At 40.8% G+C, this 24494-nt stretch overlaps 2 protein-coding genes across 3 annotated transcripts; one reads left to right on the forward strand and one right to left on the reverse strand.

The window, feature by feature from the left end:
• Positions 1 to 491: 491 nt before the first annotated feature.
• Positions 492 to 8744, reverse strand: LOC134858393 (filensin). Of its 2 annotated transcripts, none has more exons than XM_063874249.1 (8): positions 8185 to 8744; positions 7039 to 7099; positions 6705 to 6800; positions 5124 to 5216; positions 3957 to 4064; positions 2693 to 2913; positions 2168 to 2259; positions 492 to 2025 (listed from the first exon to the last, which is right to left on the reverse strand). In XM_063874249.1, the coding sequence occupies exons 1-8, from the start codon at positions 8556 to 8558 to the stop codon at positions 1016 to 1018; spliced, it is 2055 nt and encodes a 684-aa protein (XP_063730319.1). In that variant the 5' UTR covers positions 8559 to 8744; the 3' UTR covers positions 492 to 1015. The 2 variants fall into 2 exon arrangements, with proteins under 2 accessions (XP_063730319.1, XP_063730318.1); XM_063874248.1 differs by having other exon boundaries at positions 3957 to 4070; positions 8185 to 8743.
• A 3958-nt stretch (positions 8745 to 12702) lies between these two features.
• prokr1b (prokineticin receptor 1b) lies at positions 12703 to 19274 on the forward strand. Its single transcript, XM_063875231.1, has 4 exons — positions 12703 to 12903; positions 13055 to 13110; positions 13915 to 14558; positions 18356 to 19274. The coding sequence occupies exons 3-4, from the start codon at positions 14107 to 14109 to the stop codon at positions 19077 to 19079; spliced, it is 1176 nt and encodes a 391-aa protein (XP_063731301.1). The 5' UTR covers positions 12703 to 12903; positions 13055 to 13110; positions 13915 to 14106; the 3' UTR covers positions 19080 to 19274.
• Positions 19275 to 24494: the final 5220 nt, after the last annotated feature.

Genomic DNA, 24494 nt, shown 5'->3' on the forward strand with positions numbered 1-24494 from the left:
CATTGAATCCGCGATTCATTAACGTAGAGGCAACCTGCAACTCTGCCGGACCACAATAATGTTAACCATAACCATAACGATGCAAAAGTTCGCTTTATAGTATCGGTATAACACTTTCCTAGGCCACTTCTCTCTCTAAAATCCTAGCCCCGCTGCCCGAGACCCTGACATCTGGCCAGTAAACAAACATATTTACCATGTATCTGCTCCAGATTCAGCTGAGTGCAGAGGGTCACTCCTGCCCTCTTGGGGTAGCAGCTGTTAATTTGGCCAATATTTTTTCACAGGATTATTGTCATGTAGCCTTTGTGCTTACTTCGAAATCCATGTGACTTCAATTAAGCAAAGTATGGGGAACATGCTGCACTGATAATATTTTTAAAACAATAAGTGAGAGTGTGAAGGATCCTGTCATTAACAAATGTGAGTGTGTTGTGCAGTGTTTGGTGCACAGTGTGTAAAAGCAGAACACAATATTAATCCACACAGTATCAATTGAAATGTGATTCTTTATTTAATATTCAATATATCAAAGCAAATTAATTCACAGCAAAAATAGTGCTGAGGTCAGGCAGTTGCATCCAATTGTAAAAATCTTCTCAAAGGGGAAAATTGGAGTTCTAAGACAGAGTTCAGAGGGGTGGCACAACTTCACAGTTTTTTATTAATTTTATAATTTTTTATTGGTGGCGTGGAGCTTCTTTAAGTTTTCAGACAGTAAAGGACTTATAGCATGAGCATGGTTGTTAGTCGAACAACAACAGCAGTACTGAACCAGAAAAACGTAATCTGGATGCAAGACCAGAGACTGCAATCAAATGGAAGAGCATTGAATATCAGAGCAGGAATGTGTAGTTGGTCTTCAAACGTGGTTGGTTTCCCTTAGAGACAACATGGTCTTATTGCAGCAGTTTGAGGAACAGTGGTATTAATCAGCATCGTGTTCTTGTTAGTGGATCTTTAACCATGTGACCCTGGTGGAGTTGACAGACTCTTCGCGTCAGGTGACGGAGTTTCAATGTTTCTTCTTGCTGGACTTTTCAATCATGGTTTCCACCACCATGGAAGTCTCCTCGTAACCTTTGACCTTGCGGCCATTGGAGAACTTCTCCACAGACTCCACCACCTCCAACTTTTCGTAGCTCATGGCTTCTGGGGAATAGCTGCCAGAGCTGGTGCTGGTGCCGGTGCTGGAACTGGAACCGGAGCTGGAGCTGGAGCTGGTGCTGGCCCCACGAGGAGCAGGCTTTGGAGTGGGCCCATTGTCATCTCGGCTTTTCTTGCGATCATCGTCAGCTGGGGACGGAGCTTTCGGGCCAAAGGGTGAAGGGATGGGGCTCGGATCTTTGGGGTGTGGTTGAGGCTCTCCGTTCTTATACTTACCTTTGCCTCCATTGTCCTTACCTTTTCCACCCTTATTATCGTCTTTTCCTCCTCCACCATTAGAGGGAGGGTTGGGAGGTGGAGGCCTGGGGTCTACTATGGGCTGAGGAGATGGAATTGGAGGTAAGGGTGAAGGAAAAGGTGTGATGGGTTCGTAAGGCTCATAGGGAGGCATCATATCATCTCTGATGGTGACGAAGATGTGTCCGCCTGATGGCGTGGAGGTGCAGAAGCATGGATCCGGATAGCTGCCGTCGCCAGTGACAAGGACGTAGCGCCCCTTGGTGTAGAAGTCAGCGATTGGCTCAGGCTTCTTGTACTTCCTCATTCTGTCTCTCACGATGTTACAAAGAGTGTCAAAGGCCTTGCTGATCTGAGCTCCGTCTGGGACATCCTGTGGAGACACTCCAGTGAGAACAGGTCTCTTCTCTCTTCTCTTCACCCTCTCCTCCTTCACTTCCATAGATGGGATCCCCTTGGTTTCCTCATCCGGTGCCTCTCCAGCAGCACCACCATTTCTTTCCTCCTGGCCACTGTCCATCACATCTTTCGGGGTCAGCTCTTTCTTCTTCAGGACCTTCTTAGCCATGATCTTCTGGCGGGGCTTGATGCTGGTGATATCTTGGATAGCCTGGGTGATATCTGGAAATAAATTAGGTCAATTGTGAATGCACCCAACACAGCTAAATGATCTGGGATGCTAAAGACAATAGCATTTATGTTAAGCTGAATCTCTAAAAGTGTAGTAATCTCTATTAATGGCAGCCGATTGTGATGCCCTTACCTCTCCCCCTGCTTGATGCAGTGGGTGTGTGGGTGTAGCGGTAATTAGTGGTAAACAGGCTAATGGGGGTGCCAATTATCGCTGAATTCAACCTGGAGGAAAGAAGGAGGCAACATGTCAGCAATGTTACAGCCATTGACTCAACAACAGCTTTGCTATGCAGATAAATCAGGTTCAGAAATCTGTAATTCATGTTTGAAAAACAGAAATAACAGGTAACTTTAAACAACTCCAATTCAGCTAATCTGACATTACAAAAACCCTCTTTTGTTGTGCCAGAGGAAAACATTTGTTGTCACCCAGTGCCATCTGCTGGCTGATTCTGCACCCTACATTTACATAGTTCAATAAAGATAGTTTACGATACATTGAAATAACCTAAACTTCTGTATCCTGATCACAATTTGACCATGTTAAAACATTATACATTTACTGTGGCTAAAGTTTTTAGCATGCTACATTTCTCTAAATGTCATTCTCCAGTCAGAACTTGCATGCCTCAGTAAGCTGGTGGCGGGGGTGTACCTGTTATCTTCGTTCTCGATGATCCTCTTGTATCGCTCCAGCTCGTTCTCAAGGGAGGTCTGGTACATGGCCAGGTGGCGACATTCATTGGTGAACTTCTCGAGGGACCTCTCGGCTTCCTCGATCTCCTTGCGCAGAGAATCGATTTGCTCGTTGTACATCTGGATCTCATTGTCATAACCCTCCTGCGTGCCTTTGATGGTTTGCTCCAACACTGTAGTCTGAGAAGACAAAGTGGCAAAATTACTCAAGAAATTATGATTCAAAACATTACGAAGTCCATGGAGGAGATTTGAAAGCAGTATGTGATCGCTAATCGAAGTGAAAAGTCAGGGAAAACCTGAAATGAATGTGTCCACAGTATTTCATATGAAATTATATAAAGAGAAACCTTGATTTCAGATGAATTAACAATATTTTTTTAATGCAAAACACCCGATAGAGACTAACAATGTGGTGAGGTCGATATAACCCAAATGGGATTGTGTGATATTGCACTGAAACACCTCCTCTGCAGTCATGAGGTGGTCATTGCTGACATCTAGTGGTCTTTTTGCAGCATCAAGCTATTAAGCGCCTCATAAAGGCTGCAGAGCTAATGCCACTACAAATCTTGCTTTGTCTTACCTTATAAAACAAAGTGATAAAAGAAAATCAATCATTGATAATGCCTTACAAGACACATTTTAAAAGGAGATTTTCTCTAAACTGATTTAGTTTGCTATTGCTGCATTTATTTGTGATTGTAGTTGTTATATTGGTATCAATTAATCCCCACTAGTTATCTTGTGAACAGGTTTTGAATGATAACAACCTTTGAGTTTTCATCAATCTGTAAAACAAACTAACAATATAAGAAAAAAAAAAGTTATTCATTCAATTCATAAATTGTACATTTTACTTCACTTTGACGTTTAATTCCTTTTTCAGGGAATAATGCCAAAAATCTAATTGGTTCAAGCTACTAATATATTCATATTTTCTGGGCACTTTCTTGATGAATTATTATGATGAAATGTAGTCAGGTGTAGCCCGAACAAATGTACATCTGTCTTACTTTCCAAGTGATGAATGAGTTAGCAAGAACAGGAACAGGTTGTAGTGTCCTTTGCCTTTCTTCTAATGATAATACATAGGGGTTCCTTTGAGAAATAATTATTCAATGTGCCTGGGTAAATATTTGCTTTGTAGTGAAAATGAAGACACGTCGTGCATTTTCGAATAACGTTAAACCTTCTGTTGCCATGGTGACCGTGTGACCCACCTCGGTCTGTAGGCGTTGCCTCTGTTCCTGCAGCTGGCAGAGGGCGCTCTTATATTCCTCCAGCTGACTCTGCAGCGCGGGAACTTTCCTCTGGGCCAGCAGCTTCTCCTGTTCCTTTATCAAAGTGAGCACAATGAGAACATGCAGACAGCCTGAGTGTGTCTTTACAGCATAAAGGTTTCACCACACACACCTACACACACAGCTGCAGGTCTCTTCATGAAGTCTAGCTTTTAAAGGCTTTACTGATTGTTTTTATTAAATATAAATGAGCTATGTCTGTTTGTCTACTCTTTAGACGATTTATCCTATTGATTGCTTGGAGTGCATTGTCCACAACCCAAACACTGGACAATGATTAAAGTGATAAGTGGCTGTCAAAGAGTTATGGTTGGTTAACAATGCTTTATCCAAGAATACACACATTAAGTGTTGTAAACGTGATGTTGGAGAATAGCGCCTAACGTGTATTTTCCATACCTTCCCTAGGTTTTAAAATATTCTGTTACCTGGTGATTAAAAGGGCAATACTATTAAATCAGGTCCCCAGTTTGTATGTACGCCACACAAACAGCTTGAGTATAATAGCTGAATAACCTTATCGCCCTCCTTGTTTGGATTTCAGCTCAATAAAGCAGCTCTGCTCACTGAGATTTAACTTAACAAATAAACAATTCCTGCAGTGGGAACTAGAGAAATGTAGATATGGAGAAATGTTTGTATAAATGCAGTTGCAATCTGCTACATAAATGCCAGAAATTAGCATCCACAGCCATTCTTCCTGACATTTGCTTCATTAATTGTCCTGACAGTCAAACTGTGGACCCGTGGACAGTGTGTGCTTTTCCACACATGCAACAGTTACGTTTACACGTTGAAACACAGACAAATGCAGGCACAGGCGACCAATTGGACTGAACAGCGAGTAACCTCATCAACCCCAGAGACGTAGCCAGGGATGACACACATGCAAACACCATCTTCTCCCTCAGGGACTGCAGCACACACGCACGCACGCACGCACGCACGCACACACACACACACACACACACACACACACACACACACACACACACACACACACACACACACACACACACACACACACACACACACACACACACACACACACACACACACACACAGTGACAACATTAATGACCTCACCTCAGAGATGCCCACGGACACATTGGGAGCAAGGGGAAGTGTCTGGTTGATCTGATGTAAAATATTTACATAGGTCTGAATCTCTGCAAGGTTCTGTAGAGAAAGATAATACAAAAGGGAAACCTAAAATATACAACTCAGTAAAAGGAAACACGTCCCTAAGCAGTTGGATTTGCAAACTGAACCACTTTGTCACACATCCTCTAGTTTATTAAGTTTTTGAAATCCAATAAAAGGTTCTCATTTGGTGGAAATATACTTTCTAATGGAGCTAGCATTTCTTTACAGCCTTTTAAAATCCATTTTGTACAAGTATGATCTCAGACTCAGTAATAAAGCACAGCAAATATTTCCTCTCTTCTAAAGACACTATGCAAACGCCTAAGAGCTAATGTCCTATGTTCATGTGAGACGGCTGCCTATTCTTTCCCACATAATATAGTAACAGCAGAGAGCCCTTTAATATGCTCTCTCAATATTGCAGTCATGGTTTAATAAATCATCCATCGCGATATTGGGTGAAAATAAAAAGGGAGAAATTGCTCAGGCAAGAAAGTGTATGCTAAGTAAGCCTGATGCATTATGTGAAAAGTCTTCTTTTTAATAATGAGTACTTTTCTGGTTGCTCGGACTGACCGTCAAGCCATTTCACCTGCACAGAGGGTAATATTTCACTATTTCTCTTTTCTCTGAGCTTCTTTGTCATATGTCTATACCTGTTAAAACCAGTGTTACATTTTCTCTGTAAGCCTTTCCTCACTCACATCACAGAAGGAAAATTGTTGCTAAAGTTCCAGGTACATCCTCGCACATCAATTGGTTCCCATGCCATGTTTACTGACATGTTGTTAGGGGAGTAGCACCCTCAGGTCAGGAATGCTCAAAAGCAGTGGAGAGTAGAACACACACTGCGATCCAAAATACTTTTTGAAAATAATGTTCTTTGATGTGGAATAGGTTTTTTGACTTACTGCGTGTTATCCAGTAAACCCATAAAAAAATATACCACCCTGAGATTAAAGAAACGGCCAACAATAGGGGCCGAATTTCAAAATGAGACCCCTTTAAATAACAATATGTCAGAGGTATGAACGGCTTTGAACGATGAATAGGAGTTATTGAAGCCATTATTCAGTGGCTGGCTTTTATAAGACCACAACAAAACATTGCTTTGTAGAGCATTCAAATGTAATTATTTGTGCTTTCTTTAGAAAAAGTACATATTGTATACTGTGCACAAGCATGCACTCTTCAAAGAAGACTAAGAACAAAATAATTATACGGTGGCACTTCCATTCAACTCCATCCCCAGAAATGTTATGATGTATGGAATATTTGCAAATGAAAATGCACTTGAAAAGACTTTAATGCCAAGCGAAAAGCATTTCTTATAAACATAATAATATGGCATGATGATTTCATTGAGATCTTAATAGCTTCCTTTTCTACATCTGTATTGATTTATTATCCGTCTTCAAAGGTGTGGTTAGTGTAGAAGTTGTTTGAGGCCATGGAGTTGCACCAGTTGGTTTTCTTTCACAGTCTAGTTTATTTTGGATATTTACAACGAGGGCCACTAACCTTCCTGTGCCTGTCTCTGGTGGAGTTGATGTCGTCCTGCAGGAACTGTGTTTGGATCTGGTACTCCAGATTTCTCAGCAGAGCACTGTCAGCCTCCTATAGGAGAGCAAACAGAATAGGAAATGGAAATAAAACGTATACATGTATACGTTTATTTAAGTAATTACAAACCATTTTTCACGCAATGTTTCCCACAAATTGTACAAATGTACAAAACACATTAAAACTAATGTAGTCATTACTTTAAAAATAATAATAGTAATCAGTTTACACACTCTCTTGTTTCCATTGCATAGGAGTGTGTTTAACATCCTTGATTGAATCCACACAGTACCTTGTTTAATTGTTCCAGCGTGCCCCGGAGCTGCTCTTGATAATCACATTCATTTCTATATCTGGAATAAAAAAACATAAACATGATGTGTGAATATAGGTTAGTACAGCCTGACTTCATCACATCAGGCTGCTGTATTTTATGATGTGATAAAACTTACCTTAAATAATCTGTCTGTTATTTTGAGTCTTATTGCATGTATGCGTTGTGACAGGATCAGCTCTTTATTGTAGCGTGTCTGATCCTGTTTTTCACGTCTCAGTGAAACCAGAGTTAGAGCTGTTCAATATTTCTCAAAACAAATAATTTAGGGACGCTTTGTTGCCTATCAGCACTTTTTTGGTAAGTGGTTGTAATCAAGGTTTGGTTCATTTGGATGTATGTACAAATAAAATGAAATCAAAACGTTGTCTCTCCTTCTCTTGAATGGTGTGTGTGTATCCATGCAGATATTATATTATTGACCATGTTGTGAAACTTCTGCCTCTGAAATTGTTGCCACATCATCAATAAAACGGAGGTTAATGGAATTTCATTTGCGGTGGTCACACCTTTGAAAAGGTAACACCGAATTGTTCACAGACTTCATTGAGAACAGATTTAGCTGCAACTTCTTTGAGTGTTGACAGTGTGTTCTGTACACAAAACAACAAGGAGACGATTGAAATGTTATTGAATGAGCATTTCAAATTAAATTCCATTTCTTTTTAATACAGGCGTGGATATCACTATTGCTGTTTTGAGAAAATGTCTTTAGGCCTTGTTTTGTGATTTGGATGAACTGACCCTTTACCCCTTTAACGGTTAAAACATTTACTTTCCATATTTACTCAGTGGCTTGTTTTGTGAAGACCAAAAATCGTTCAGTATATAGAATACAGTGATGTTTAAACAAAGTGTATGATTACCTGCTTTTGGGACAATGAATCCATTGATTTAGCTTTGCATCCAGTCTGACATTGATTACCTCTTAACTCATAGTTTCCCTGCTGATTTGCTGAGAATAATCTTTATTTTTGAGAACCATCAAAATCATCTTCTTTTGGATAAAGTTTATCCATCACTTTTCTTTCGATACCGAGAACATTTCTGAACATTTCTAATCCCAACTTCTCCAAACAACATAACACTTCCCCACTCTCTTACTTGGTGGTGAACTCATCCAGCATGCGGCATGCGTCTTTCAGATCTCGCTGCAGCTTGGCACGGTCGGAGGACAGCTCCCTGATGCGCTGCCTGTTGACTTCAGTCTGCTCTGTGAAGGCTTCTTCGAGGCCGCTGGCCTCTTCCATCCGCTGCAGCGTCTCCAGCTGCTTGCGGAACACGGCGTTGCGCTGCTCCAGGACCCGGGCCCTGTTGATGTACCTGGCGAAGCGGCTGTTGAGCTCCTGAAGGCTCTCCCAGCCCTGGATGGCTGAGATGCCTGCAGAGGATTCAGAGTCCATAGGTTCCTCATCGAAAACATCTGAGCGCTCATACTTCTCCTTGCGCACCTCGTGCATGTAGCTGGTCTTGTACATGGTGGTACTTTTTCCTCCCTGGGTCGGTGGTATCCCCGGAGTGCTTGGTCCCTTTCAGCACCTTTATTGTGTGAAAACTCAGGTGCTCACCCCTGGCTGTCTCATGCTAGAATAAACGCAGCACAGCACTGGTTGCTGGCGAAATAACCCTCAAAACCTCCCCCTAGCTGTGGCCACGCACGCTACGAGCCTGGGGCCTTCCAGAGTTTATTGTTGCCTTTGTGGCAGAGATTAGAATAGCCACGCTGGTGATGACAAAGCAGAACCACAAAAACAAACAATCGGCAGGCCCGCGAAAGCACTGGGTTGTCATACTCCATTATTTTGGTTCTTAGTCAGCTGCTTTGTAGAGCCCTGTTTGATATGGCCGATTGGATGGTAGCCCAGTACCAGGACAGAGGGGAACTTTCCTGTAGTGTAAATTGTGTGGACTGTGGAGAACAATTCCTGCTAGAAGTGGCTAAGTGTTAACATGCTTTGGGATCACTGAAAACAAAAACTGTTGCTCTTTGTTTAGAAGTGTGTGCTATTGTGTTCATTATCTCCAAAGCATTATACAAGGCAACCTACAGATATGTATCATATTTGGTAATATGCAGGCATCTTCGCATCCTGCAGTAATTGTGCAAATATAATTGAGTTAATGTCTTTAATTGTGGTGTTGGGGTAGTATAAATAAAAAACGAGTAGCAAACAACATTAATTGAACTGAGCAACTAAGGGTGTAATCATGATTTAGAAATGTAATAAAGGTTTTAATTCATTCTTAGAGATAGTGTTGTTTGTTTTAATAAAGAAAAACAATCAAAGATAATGAAATTGCCAATATTCAAATGCGACAAGTGGGGCAATGTTGCTGATTTGCAGGCACGATAGCTCTAAAGATTCACAGATCCTTTTTTATGACGAGAGCCTCAAATTGTTTTCCTCAAGTTATTTCCCTTTAGTATTTCCATACTTTCCCTAACGCATGCGATAACATTTAGCAGTGCTGAGAGAGTGATGAAACAATGAAGAAGACAGAAGAGCTGCTGCTCTACCCAGCCCTCTGCGGGGCTGTGTACAAGGTCAGTTAAAACGCCTCTAGACAGATCTAGCAAGCTGTCTGTAAAACGGCTGAATGAAACACACGTCAAATGGCTTTACATCATCACTTCAGCATATTTTGGCCCCAGCAAAGCCCACAGCTCAAGGGCAGACTGGGATAGCTGAGCTGTAGTATGAGATACAAACTACTAAAGAAAAATCTTTATAGACATAATGAGGGTTGAATATTGCTTTATAGTTCATTTTTCATTACAACACTAGATGTATGCTTTCCTTTCTCATTCACAGTTATTTGATCAAATATATATGACCACAGATAATGATGAGAGGACCTGTATCTACACCTTCCAACTGTACTTTCATCTTGGAAAATATAACCGTTAGTATGTTTAGCAATTATCACTTATATGTTCCCACAGATCCAATGTCTATTTAAAGGAAATGTCTTTTTAAAATGTGTTTGGAATTATTTTCGATATTGTGACCTGTGGCAGGAGGAAGTCTGCAGTGACGTTTAAGGAATTTTAACCTGCATCCAGTTAGATAGCTGATTTGGAAGTAATTCAAAAGCTATGTGAATTGTTCTGAAATACATATAATATGAAAAGGCACCCACAGGCATATTAATACATTCCTGTGTCACACCGAAGTAAACCAAGGCAAATATTTATTTATTATTTCTAAGCTGATATTTACTTGCTGCCACCCAAATGCATTCACCAATAAAGACAGAATCGAAGCAAATGAGAAAGAAATTCAGGAGAAAAAAGTAAACACCAGTGAGGAATGAGTTTGTACAAACACTTCTGTGTCCTCGAGCAAAACCGACTATTTGCCAAGACAGATGGCCTCTATTCAGATATAAATTCCATATAAACAGTATGGATTATGTTTCACTGCTGCTTAGCACCCATAACATTGTCACTAATAAACTACACCACTATCTGTCCAACATCAAGCAGGTGCCACAGATTAGAGGGCTTAAACTTATTCTCCATGGCTGAGTTGAGAAAGTCGGGATGCCACTGCCGTCATTTCCCATCTATATTCATTTGTTACGTGTGGCAATAAATCTGAAGCGTGGATGAGATTAGAAAAGCTTTCCAGTTTTAAAATGAGAGCCTAGTGTTTATCTTGCAGGTCAAGCCTCCTGGGCTACAGGGACAGACACTAGCAAGGACGAGCAAGCAGCCCCTAATATTTAGAGGGTGATAAAAACTTAGAAACATGCAAGGGCTTTCTCATCCCTCATGATCCAAGGGAGTGATATATTCAAAAGTGTTTTTATCCTCCGGTGTTCATTATAAATGACAGAACAAGGGGTCTGCTTCACTCCTGACTCTTGGTATCCATTATTATGCTTAAACTGATCGTTTATATCAGCCAGCCCTCTGCACCCAATGTAAAAGGACACAAAAAGCTATCTCGCCTCTACTGGCAGATGATTGTCAGAGGCGATACATAAGCCAGCAGTGTTAGCTTTTCATCACAATAAGGAATTGATCCTACAATGTTATCACAGTGTCTGATCACCTTCAGTTCAGCATGGTTAGACACAGAGATATGTTGGCAACAGCTCTGTCCATAATTGTGTCCAGACCAGAAAGCAGAACAAAAAGTGACATTAATCTCAAAAACTCAATAACTAGTCTCATAGATGATAGGAATGGCATGTCAAAGCTTATGTGTAAGGCAGTAACACTGAACCTCATTTCAGTCAGACAACTCACGTGTTTCATTAATATGTTGAATAGAAGCAGTATATATTTTGAGTTTGGCGTCTAGGCTCGGGCCTCATCACTCCACATATTTACATAGAACATTGAGTGATGATCGGATAACTAACTCCCCGAGCCTACAGGTGGAAGCTGGGGTGGAAGCTGGGGTGGTGGTGGTGGGGCAGGTGAGCATCGCATACGTGAATGCAGCAGCAGCAGCAGCAGCAGCAGCAGCAGCAGCGAGGTGAACGCATTAGCAGCGTGGAAGCAGCAGCAGAATTAGTGAGGCAGAGGTAGGCACATCTGGCAGCAGATTCGGGGGACTATGTTTGGTTGGTTGCAAGAGTGGTGAGGGGCGTTATATGCGAATGTATCATTGGTGCTCGAGTTGACCGCCCTGAAATAGCTTGCTTGGCCCCATTAAGGGCTGATAAAAAATCATTACATTCAGACATGGTTTCTTGTTGATTGGGGGCAAAGATATTCAATTTCATACTGGATTACTTTCGCTCAATGCCACTATGCAATCAGTGTCAGGAAGAGAGAACAGCACTTGGGGCATCATGCCACACTCAACACTATGGCTCGCTACAAATAATCAGCAAGTACAACCATGTCAGACAATTTCCACAAACAGGTATTTGAACAGGAATATTTATATTTATAATACAGGGTATTGGAAGTTTGTAAGTCAGTTTGTTGTTAAGAGAGGAGCACAAGGACAAAATAAACTGCATGTTACTATGATGTGACATTGGATTGAATGTGGAATACGTAGACACATTACTTGTTTTATAAATCACTATGCCCATGGTCTTGGACATTTTCTGCCATGCTGGAGATTTTTTCCCAGAAGGATCACAAAGTAAAATGGTATAACTCTAGGAGTTCGGAGACATGCTTTGATAAATGATCTGTCAGATTTAAAAACGCACTGAGTGGACGACAGACTGCTGCCTTTATAACTAGACCTAGTAACCCTGGCGTTTTGTAGCCGGGAGATTAGCATTCGACTGTTGTCATTTTGTTTTGATTGAGCAACAAGTGACTATATTTCACCGAGACCTTTGGACTTGGCGAAATTGTAGAAAACGCTGGACTGACCAGAACAAAATAGAGGGGTCAAACTTTGAAAACGTTAACATTATGCAAATTACATTCTGTAACCACTAATTTGCAGTAATTTGCATGCATTACTTTGAAATCTCTGCTTGTTCTATTAGGTCATCTTGAGATAAACGGTAAAGGTTAACGCAGCCTTTGATGTGAAGAACATCTTGTTAACATTTTAACATCTATAAAGCTGGTGAACTTTTAACACTTTCAGCTCTCATTAACAATGACCACACATGCACCTACCTCTCTCACCCCTGCCATGCTTTCTCTCTTCATCTGCGCATATCTCACTTGTAGCAGAAAAGAAAGAAGACGGCATACAGAGGCAACTTCCCCCTCCTCTTCCTACCCCTTTCTTGGAATCCCTCCTGAGGAGAGCAGAGCGGACCGGCAGCAGATAGAAATCACAGTGCGAGTGTGTGTTGAGGCTGACGTTGAGGCAGAGTGCCCTTCTGTCTTTACCGGTGGGATTTTTCATTATTTCAGCACTTCGGCTCGATATCACAAATGTCACAGAGCCGTCAATGATATATATTTTAAATTGTTCAGCCGAGGAAATTCATTTTTCAACATTACCTCGGTAAGTGTTTGATAATCTTTCTTTTAATTTTCTAGGTTTTAGTCCTGGAAACACATTTGAAATCAATGTCAGAGGAAGTGTCTCTATTCATGTAAGTATAGATTTGAGTGATACATGTTTTTGTTTTTTTTAACTAATTGATTGTATTCACAGACAGTGGTCCCCTTTCTTGAGAACTATAAGCTCAATTATTCAATTGAGAGCCCCTGCTTAATAGCTAGACATTTGGTTTCGTAAACTATCCAAGAGCTCTCATTAAAAGTACATTTTTCTTCAAGTTCCGCATTTTCTTTTTGCATTTCATCGCATTAACATAGACCGTTACTGATCTCCTTGAGCTATAACTTTTTCCATTATTTTAATGAAGTAATACAACTTCTGAGAAGATCACTTAATGATCAGTAACATTGTAAAAATAAGCTATTTGAGATCTTTGGGCAATTAAAAAAAAAACATCATCTCTCTTTTTCTGTCTTTTTAACTTTATATGAGCTTGCCCTTAATTGCTTTGTGTTACTGTATCAATATAAACCTAGTGTAATCTGGCTAAATATATATTTTAATTGGTTTTATATTATACTTTTGCCTTACCTCATACACTTGCAGGGGGATTTAAGAGACCACTTTTGCAGCAAATCAAATGCCTCGTCATTTTGCTGAGTCTGTGATGTTAAAAAAAGACTGTGCCCTCATACATTACATTCACGTCTTTGCTGGATATCATTTCCTCACCCACTAACATTTTTTGACATAAAATATCATCCAAATGTCACACATCCCAGCATGATTTATTTGGCCTGAAGCACTTAAATTTGATATAAACTGTTTTGATCATATATTGTCGTCTTGAACCCTGACTCTGCATGAGTAACGCTGAGGGAACTTTCTATTCCAGGTGAAAATGCGCTGCCATTCCCAAAGAAGATTCACCCCCTTCAGAATTCAGCTGTCACATAATTGAGCTAGTTTTTGAGGAATTATTGGCACCATGTACCAGAAAGGATCATAAGCTTTCCCCTGACTTGCTGGACCAAGTTGTTCTTAAATACTAGTCTTTCTAAACCAGAATAAGAGAGTTTGCCAAGACATGGGCGACTCCAACATCAGTCAAATGGTAGCAGCTTGTACGGAGATGCAGGAGAGGCTCCCTCAATATATGGACAGCTGTGAAATGGACTATGGAATCCCTCCTGATGAGATCCCAGACACCACGCAGGGCCAGGCCTTCTTTGTGGCCACCATTGTTATCGGGGTGGTGCTCGTCTGCATCATGCTTGTCTGTGGGTGCGGGAACTTCATATTCATTGCCACGCTGACACGCTACAAAAAGCTCCGCAACCTCACCAACTTGCTCATCGCAAACCTTGCCATCTCAGACTTCATAGTGGCTGTTGTGTGCTGCCCGTTCCTAGTGGACTACTATGTGGTGAAACAGCTCTCCTGGGATCATGGATTACTGCTGTGTGCCTCCGTCAACTATCTCCGGACGGTGTCACTCTACGTGTCCACCAATGCATTGCTTGCCATTGCAATTGACAGGTGAGTGTGTAACTTATTTTATATGTCTGTGGCTTTGAGCAATAAATCGATGAAGCCGCAAAAACCTTCAACCGTTGTCTACAGAGATTTAAATCAATAAAGCTTTCACTTTTTTAAATCTGGCAATATTTTCTCCTCAAAGAACATCACAAAATCTATAATAGTCAAGCCTGTTTTTATCTTTGTTGATTACGACTCAAGTTGTACATTGTCTTGCCTATCCAAGATTTCCTTTTTTATTGGCAAATACAGTTAACTGACTTGTAGATTAAAGCAGGAAACGGAAACCTACAATAAATATTTCTTACATTTTAATAAAGCTGAACTACTTTCAAGTTTAATTGCAGTGGTTCTACTCCATACTGGTGCTTACTTTTATCACTGATCAGTCACTTTCATGGCACAAACAGGCACTATACATTAATTCAGATATGTCTTGATGTATAACCTATTAAAATAAATGATTTGTGTTTTGTGCACACTATCAGTCATGCTTCAAAGGCTATGTAAATAACATGCTTTAATTCATTATTAACTGTTAATTAGCCTTAAAGCAGTACCATTGCTATCTGTTCAGTATGCAACAGGTACAGATCCTCTCCTGATTCATTTGTATACCCTTTTCAGTCTGTGCCAGTCACATTATTTATTTAGTCTCCCTCTGGCACATGCTGAAATATACTTCAAAATACATCAAACACAGAACGGTTTGACGAGCAAATGATGCTGTTTTACATACCAAACCAGAGAGACCCTGACAATCCAAGCCCGGGTGCTTAAAGTCTGATGGCTATCAAACTATGCCATCATTTTCTCAACTAGAAAAGTGTGAAGTTTTGTGAGCCATGATTTGGCAAATTATGCCTTGAATGAGCGAATGGCTCCATTTTAGAAATAGACAATCTCAAACACTCTACTGTCAAGTCTGGTGAATGAATCATGCAGGTCTGCGAGGCTATCACATTAAAAGAAAGTCTGTCCACAGAGAGACAGCTGACTAAGTACCTATAATAAGGCTTTAGTAAAGGTTCCTGCTACAGTAAGTGTCTGTAGGAACACATTTCGCAATGATGAAACACACAGACTGAATGGATTAAAGATCACACATTTGTTATGTTAAACAACAAGTACAGGTCAGTTTTAGATATCAAACCAACCCTCAAAAGTATTGTCACCTAGTATAATTTAAAGTAGGATACAATTCAATTCAATTCAATGGGATACATTATATCAAAGTTTAGGTTTTGGAAATCACCTTCGAGGATACAGATAAATAGCTGTTGATAAGAGAAGGAACGGGAATCCTGCCGCATTAGTGATTAATGTTAAAATCATGCTTAGAAGTAGGCTATAAGCAGGATGGATATTGTGTTAACATTCAGAATTTAGGTGGGAAAAGACAAGGGGAGTAGAAGACATATTAGAGTTATAGAACCATCATTTATTTATGGAGCACATTTATATATTTGAAAGGTTTAGGGAACATTACACTATATACACACATTCTAAAAAGGCCTTTTTCACAAGACATTTTATATTCTCCCAGTAAAAAAAAAGCACAGGTGCAAATGATAAAATGAATTATGGCTGGTTCCTGCGTGCTGTTCCTCACTACTGTCACAGCTTAATGGGACACTTGGATATGACGAAGCCATTGTTAATGTGATTAGAAACACCTGTGCCTTTGCTTCTTCAACAATTAAAAACGGTCTGCCGTGATAAAGGACTATATTCAAATACACTGAAAAAGGCTCTTGGGAGTTAGAAAGCTTGATAAATCATGCTAAAGATTACGACCCCTTGGGAGAGCCACAGATAATCCATACTGTATTGCTGTTACATATGGCACTTCCTGTCACAATTAATGTCATTAATTGCCTGGTTAATTGCCTGCACCTGTGTATTGGATATAAAGGTCTTACATCCAAGGTTCTGCAGGCTACAATGAGTCTTAGAGAGTCAAATGGTTACTATTGAATTTTGCCTTTCTTGAAGGATACTAGCAAATGCTATTACTCTTTTTTATTTATGTTTCTCTCTGATGTTTTGTTCGTAGAAAGTTCAGTTTTCTAAACTTCACAAAACACTGACTTCTACAGAATTTAAGTCTCCAAAATTCAACTCCCCCCACTACCTCCACTCCATATCAATGCACAATTAGGATGTCAGATTACTAAATTACAGTGTACTGCACACATTAATGTAGGGTGACACCTACGTGTGTGCAGGGAACATTCAGATAGTTCACAAGGACGCTTTTTAAAAATGCAATATGCCTTGAGATTTAAATATAATATGAAGGCTGTGGCTGATAATGGTTTATTGTGCCAAGTAATCATTATAAAACACAGTATTGTCCATTCATAGTCCCCCTGGCACAGTGTGAGTGTGTCTATTATGGAGAATCCACAGGCATGCTGCCAAGGTAATGGGTAATCTTTTACTCCTTAGTTGATGTTTATCCGTAATTTACTCAGTCTGCAAAAATAAATTGGTAAAGTTTTCCAAGGCGATGTTAATGGTAATACTGCAGCAGAAAACTCTATTGAATTGAATAGTTAGTAATTTAGACAAAAATAATTGTATTAGCGGCTATTTGAAAATCACTCTTTGCTTTTTCATCAAATTAACCATTTATCTATGTAATAAATAATTGTAAATAATAACCAATATTATGTGTAACTGCAATACTGTGTTATTCTGAAAACTGTTTTACGTTGAAACTGTTTATTTTGTAACCGGATGTTGTTTTTAGCCTCAGATAGCATGTAGCTAATATTGAATTGTATATAGAGGGAGAAGGACGCGTGGAGTTACATACTAAACACACCGCCCCTACCTCTCACTCATTGATGCTGCAATAATACTATTGCGTGTTTAATAACTAACAAACCTCAGAAGGATTACATAATAGAGTATCATAGGTGAGAGCTTCGTGACTACGCTAACAAGATGGCGACGGTGACATCACGGGAGGACCCGCCCCCGACGACGTCAGCCAATAGAAGTCCGGAAAACCCCATGTGACGACAAGGGGCCAATAGGCTCCAGCATCCCACTACTAACCAATGAGAGGACGAGACCGGAGCTCGTCTTATTCTGAAGTTGTTTATTTTTATGACCGGAAAGGGATGGTTCTATAAAATATGTTTGTATTGTGAAATCGAGCTCTCTTTTGGACCGCTAGACAGTAACTACTGATGAGCTCCACTCATTCAGTGGCCTGTGGACGCATGTTCCGATATATGAGCCACAGCTGTGAAACTTTTGTAAAACCTACTGCTGCATCCTTTTATTAAATACTCCTTTTAAAACTTATCTGAGGAGCTTCACTTCGTTTTCTTTTAAATCTACTCCTGGACTTTGAATAAAAGAACATCCCTACATCTATCAATTAACAGTTTGTTGATAGCTCCAGATTGCCCACATTAAGTGCAGTATATATCAATAAGAATCTCATTAAGAGGACGCTCTGTAATGATGTGGCTGATACACTTTTTGAATATACTTGTTAAACTTTAATGGAGTGTCTGTGAACAAGTAACGCAAACAATAATACATCTAAAAGGATTGAGGAGCGAGAACAAATACATGCTTTTGTATAGCTGACACATCAACATTAAATATGAGCCTCTAAATCTTGTTGCCTATTGGACTTAAATCTTCCATGAGCGACACATCTATTTGCCATTTGACTTAACATAAAACTCAGACTGCTAAAAACGTTCATTTGACTGCATTGTATTAGGAGTTTATTCCCTGCCATTCAATCCAACAATATGTCTGTGTTCTTCCAGGTACATGGCTATAGTCCATCCTCTGAGGCCTCGTATGAAGTACCAAACCGCCTACTGCCTCATCACAGGAGTCTGGATTGTTCCTATTGTGATATCAATTCCTTCTGCCTATTTTGCCTCAGAGACCATGTATCCTCATGGCGGCAACTCCCCAACAACTCACAAAGTCTTCTGTGCCCAGATCTGGCCTGTAGACCAGCAAGCCTACTACCGCTCTTACTTCCTGTTTGTTTTTGCCGTGGAGTTTGTTGGGCCTGTGATCATCATGGTTATGTGTTACTCCCAAATTTCCCGCGAGCTCTGGTTCAAGAATGTTCCAGGTTTCCAGACGGAGCAGATAAGGAAGAGGTTGCGTTGTCGCCGCAAGACAGTGATCGTCCTGATCGGGATCATGACCGCGTACATCCTGTGCTGGGCCCCCTACTATGCCTTCACCATAATACGAGATTTCCACCCAACACTAATCTCCCGCCAGAAGAACTCATTGGTAGCCTTTTACATCATCGAGTGCATCGCCATGAGCAACAGCATGATCAATACCTTCTGTTTTGTCACCGTCAAGAACAACACAGTTAAGTACCTTAAGAAGATTGTACTGCTGCGCTGGAGGTCCACGTATGACCCTGGAAAGACTGTGGATGAGATGGATGTTAGGACTTCCTCCATGCCTGTTACAGAGGAGATTGAATGCATTCATTCGAGGTGCAGAGAAGAAATTCTTTAATCATTTAGATTTCGGCTGTTGAGTTACAAAAACATTGACAGTGATGGGTTTGATATTCAATAGTTCTCTTGTGTTTAGATCACATTTTGGGAAATGATCAAGCACCATGGAGATAAAGGAAATGTTCAAACCTATACATTGATTAATGGGGCAACATAGCTCAAACTTTGTCAGTATTAAATACAGGACTTTCACTTAAGGTGTTATGAGAATATAATTGTTGTGTACACTGTGACACTCCATTACTGTTAAAAGTTGTAGCATGTGTATAATCTATGACATGTAAGACTTGTAAATACAGCTGCTACTGTCATAATTTATCTACGATGTTCACTATAGTTGCTGATTCTACTTTTCGTATTGCTTTTATCTTGTTTTAATAAAGATTTGAGCAAGGTCAATTTACTAAAATGTAAAGATATCCTTTTATTGACCATTGCTTTTGCATTTTAAATGTGTATTTTTAGGGTCATTTTTGTTTAGAAAATGCAGGGTTTTTCAATAAAGATGTAACTTTGTGGAATGTAGAAAAGGTATTTTGAATGTCCTAAAAGGAAAATATATTTTCTTGGTTAATTGTCCTTAATATAATTAATATATTGCATGCTTTCTTGGTAACTGAACATATTGTATGTGCTCATGGTAATAAACAATGGGACACTGAAAATAAAGCTGTTTCATTTATTAACTGTACTTCAATTTTATATGTAGCCTATATATATAGCATTGTGACAACAGCATGCAAATTGATCACCGTTAAAAACACTGGGGTCGAATGAATGCTGCATGCTGCCACCAGCTGATTGAAGGAAATGTAACAATGGCAATGGGTAGGCCCTATACCCATTGCCATTGTTACATGTTATATGTTACCCTATACTATAGGGTGACCAAACGTCTTTTGCCCGGACATGTCTTCTTTTTGGTAGCCGCCATCAATTCCGACATACCCCCATTCCGACATTGACGTCTAATTGTCGAAGTGGAAGCAGTTCCATTGTTTTCAAAGCTCCCACCACTCCGACAAAAAAAACGTCCCGTCATTCCGACATTAGGGCCATTAATGTAATAAGGGAAATGGGTCCTATCTTGCAGTAGCCTATTTGCTTGCGTGCTTTCTGTAGTCCGTGTGTAAAAAAAACATGAAATCTTATGAAAGCATTCTACACTATTAATGTATGGGGTGATGCAATCCGTGCAGCCAGGGTTCGGGTGAGTGAAATTAGGGGGAAACTTGGCTTGGTGTCAATTCCTCTAATGCTGACGTTTTAAATAAATCTGCTCCAATACCTTGATACCTTGACACACACTCGGAGACAGTAAAAAAAAGTCCTAGCTGCAAAGCGTGTTTTGATGTGCTCTCGTTGCTCTCCTGCACACAATTGCGTGCGTGCCAAGCAGTCGGCCTAATACACGAGTCCTGTTTTACAGAACAAATAGCCACCTGGCACCTGCGTTGCAGTTTAGCTCGTAATAGCCTACTGTATGTAGAAAATAGAATTATCACTAGGCCAAAACTGTGTACTGATTCAAAGGATGTTTTCTCCTCCAGTAAACTGCATAAGTATGTAGTTGTAAGCGGGTGGTTTGAGCGCAAGACGATGGGGGGCGGGGTCCCGCCCGCCTGCCGGCCTAGACGTTGCAACACACCTGTGTTGCATCTGTTGATTGGGAATGGTGGATGGGTGGGTGCTGGGAATATAATGGGTATGTTTGTGGTGAGACAGCAGGGCAGGGAAAGGAGATACGATTGAGCTCCACGCCAGAGCTGCCGTGCCAGGACGTGGGTGAGTTTTGTATTGTATCCGTCGTAAGTTGAGATCAGCCTAAGAGATAAAGATTGTTGCGTGTTGCGATTACTGGTCTTTTGACTCCGTTATGCCCCACTTTCGGCGGCCGAGGCGAGGAGGCCAGCGTATCAGGTAGTATTGTGGTGTCTTTCTGTTTTCCGGGGAATTGGCTTCCCCGGCGGGTTTCTCTGTGTATGTGTGCATGTGTGCGCGAATGAGCGGGGAGAAGAGCAAGCTCATTTGACGTGCGAGATCTGTACAGAGGAATAGGAGGGGATAGCCTTGGCTTGCTGTGCTATTGGGTTGCTGTGGATGCCTTCTGACTTTTGATGTCTTTTAACACTGGATTTGAGATTATGATTAATTTAACGTGTTTTATCTGATTGTACTTTGCACATTTGAAACGGCTATGAATTTATTGTATTTATTGCTAACTTATCCATCGTCATTCCCTGTGTTTATTTCCTGCCTGTTATTTATACAACTATTTATAGCACGTAGCACTTAACATTTGTGTGATGTCATGTTTGGGCCATTGCTCTCTTCCCCATGTGCCTTGAAAATAATGAGAAATAAAAGTCTTTGCCTTTTCATAAGAAATTGTGCGTGTGATTGATTCAGTGCCCAGATAACTCTGTCCTGATGAGGTAACCTGCAGGGGGCAGCATTTAGGCTGCATTATAGCCCCTTTACATAGTGGCTAGGCTCTGGGTTATGTGTCATTGTTTCTATTCTCACGTCGTAGCCTATCAAACATTTCATGTTTATCAAGACAAAAAATGCCCCTTATGAGGAGGAAACTTATCATAGGCTATATCAGACAATGAATGGAGTGTCTATCTTTCTGCTGCCTCTTCAGAACCATGGACAGCTGTCTGAATAATACGCACAAAAATCGAAATACTGTTTGAAAAAGAGAACAAGTATTTACTTTATTTAACCAGCCGTTACACACAACAGCTCAACATGAAACATCACAGCAAACATGAACCAAAACAAAACCAAAACCATAGCCTACAAAAACCGGCTAATCCACTTTAGGCCTACTCGAACTGAACCATGCAGTACTGGACAGCCTCCCAGTACGCGTCCAGTGTACGAACTCCTCTGCGGTACTGTCGCCGCAGCCGCTGAAGCCTTTCGTCCAGCCTCCTCCACTTCCTCCGCTGCTGAGGTGCAGGATCGCCACGCTCGGCTATCCCACACTGGGTCTCCAGGCGCCGCTGCTCATCCTTGAGCCGGCGGATGAATACCCAGAGTGACGGATGGCGCCGCTCAACACCTGTGTTCCATCTGTGATGGAAAGCTGAAATAATAACAGATGTAACTGCATGCGGCAAACATGGCACATGGAAAACATTTCGGAGGTTTTCAACGGGTTTGGGCCGGGCTCCGGCCTCCTGACCAATAGGCCTAAGTGAATGAGCGCGAATGAACATGCATATGACGCATTCTTGACAATATGCATAGCCTACACTATAATATTGAATGATGAAGAGAAAAACAAAGTTAATTTAGAACGTCAGGCTTGGGCTCGGTTTGGGCTTGGAAAAAATGGTCACTATTAGAATAAATGCAAACCTTCCACGCGGTTGTTGGTCCGATTATCGGACCCACGGCCAAAAACATTCCAGACAGCTGGGGGGAAGAGGGCGTTGTCTCCCACATACGTCTGCTCAATGTACTGGATAAAATCATCCAGTGCTGGGTGCGCACGTAACAGCCGCGTCGTATGTCGCGACGTGATCATTATGCGGAAATTTTGCCGCATCAAGGCTAGTGGAAGGAAGCCCACCGCCATGGCCTTCCTGATCCACTTTTTGAGCTGCCTGTTATGCCGGTATGGAGCTGCAAAAGTTGAGGAAACGTAAAATTACTCCCTTAAAATCATTATGCATGTATTTATTTATCCATCTATTTACCACACCAAATGACCCTTTGTCCTGTTCATAAATTATCACTTACCTGACAGGCCAAGCTCCTGGATCTTGCGACCAAACTTAGGCTTCTAGAGCTCTACTGAAGCACTTCTTAATTTAAAAAAAATGTAGGCTATTAAATGTAGGCCGCAATTTAGGACAGGCCGGCTCGTTTTGGTCACAGTGCATTTGCCTGAAGCTCTATGGGCTGCACACAGTTTTTTAGTGCAAACTAGACGACCATTGTATAGCAGTGCCTAATGATTCTGGAATTCACTTTGCTGCTGCTGTAGCTCATACTTTGCGGCAGTTCGCTATTGCTTTCGGTTTGAGATCCAGTGAGGGCCACCCAACAAATTATGCCACACAACTTTTGTTGAGTTGTAGTAACAAAAACAAATGATTTAAAAAAATATATTAGATAGGCCTATGTTAGCAAATTGGACCAGACAGAGTTTGCTATGTTGCGCCGGTTTAACTTTGCTGGTGAGAAAGCATCACACAATCAAGATAACCAACGTAAAACACAACTGATGGACTTTGAGGGCAAGCGACTGCAGGGGCGTAGCCAGGACATTATTTCTGGGGGGGCCAGCTCTGGCCAGTCTTTTATTTGGGGTGGCACTTGATTGTCAAAAACTACTATTTTAAAACTCACGCACTGCATCACTCAGAGCAGCAGTTTTTCTAACAGCTCATCTAGCCATAAACAATGGATTGAACCTTCTTATGGACACTAATGATGTCTTACTGTTACTGATAATCCCATGTTATTGGAATGGGTGCTTAGATAATGTGCGAGTGCGATGTGTCATGATTATGTGAGGGGGTTCAGGACTTTAACATGAGAAGGGGAAGCTTTTAGTGCAAATGACAGAAAGACACGATATGAATTGTCATTTTAGGCGATCATTTATTAAAGTAAACTGTAGCCTTTTAAGTGCAATATTCATTTTATTTGCGATAATAAACATATGAATATATAAAGAGTAAAAAATAAACGTCACACACACACATGTCCCATAAAACATAAAGAAAAACAAATATCAACAATGTGTAAAATGTACATTGAATTGTGTGTGTGTGTGTGTGTGTGTGTGTGTGTGTGTGTGTGTGTGTGTGTGTGAGAACATGTACATTGAACTGTTTCACTACAAACAGTGTGTGTGTGTGTGTGTGTGTGTGTGTGTGTGTGTGTGAGAACATGTACATTGAACTGTTTCACTACAAACAGTGTGTGTGTGTGTGTGTGTGTGTGTGTGTGTGTGTGTGTGTGTGTGTGTGTGTGTGTGTGTGTGTGTGTGTGTGTGTGTGTGTGTGTGTGTGTGTGTGTGTGTGTGTGTGTGTGTGTGTGTGTGTGTGTGTGTGTGTGTGTGTGTGTGTGTGTGTGTGTGTGTGTGTGTGTGAGGGTAGATCCATGTAAATAATTTGACAATTGTCTTTTTTGTAATTCTTGAGAACATATCTGAGAGTGTCTGTCTGGGAAGCTGACCAGATAAGTCTAAATAGAACAGACATGTACTAACATTGCAATAACCATGTCACATAATATACTTTAGGAAAAACAAAAGAATGTTGGGGCTGTTAATGATGCAGAATTGGCAGGTATAACAGACAGATGCTGGTTACTTAGCTGTTAGTTTACAGCAGCTGTATTCTTCGGTTGTGATGATTTCTAGCAAATCGATCAACAAACTCATCTAAAT

The sequence above is a fragment of the Eleginops maclovinus genome, chromosome 22 (assembly GCF_036324505.1).
Source record: "Eleginops maclovinus isolate JMC-PN-2008 ecotype Puerto Natales chromosome 22, JC_Emac_rtc_rv5, whole genome shotgun sequence".
NCBI lineage: Eukaryota > Metazoa > Chordata > Actinopteri > Perciformes > Eleginopidae > Eleginops > Eleginops maclovinus.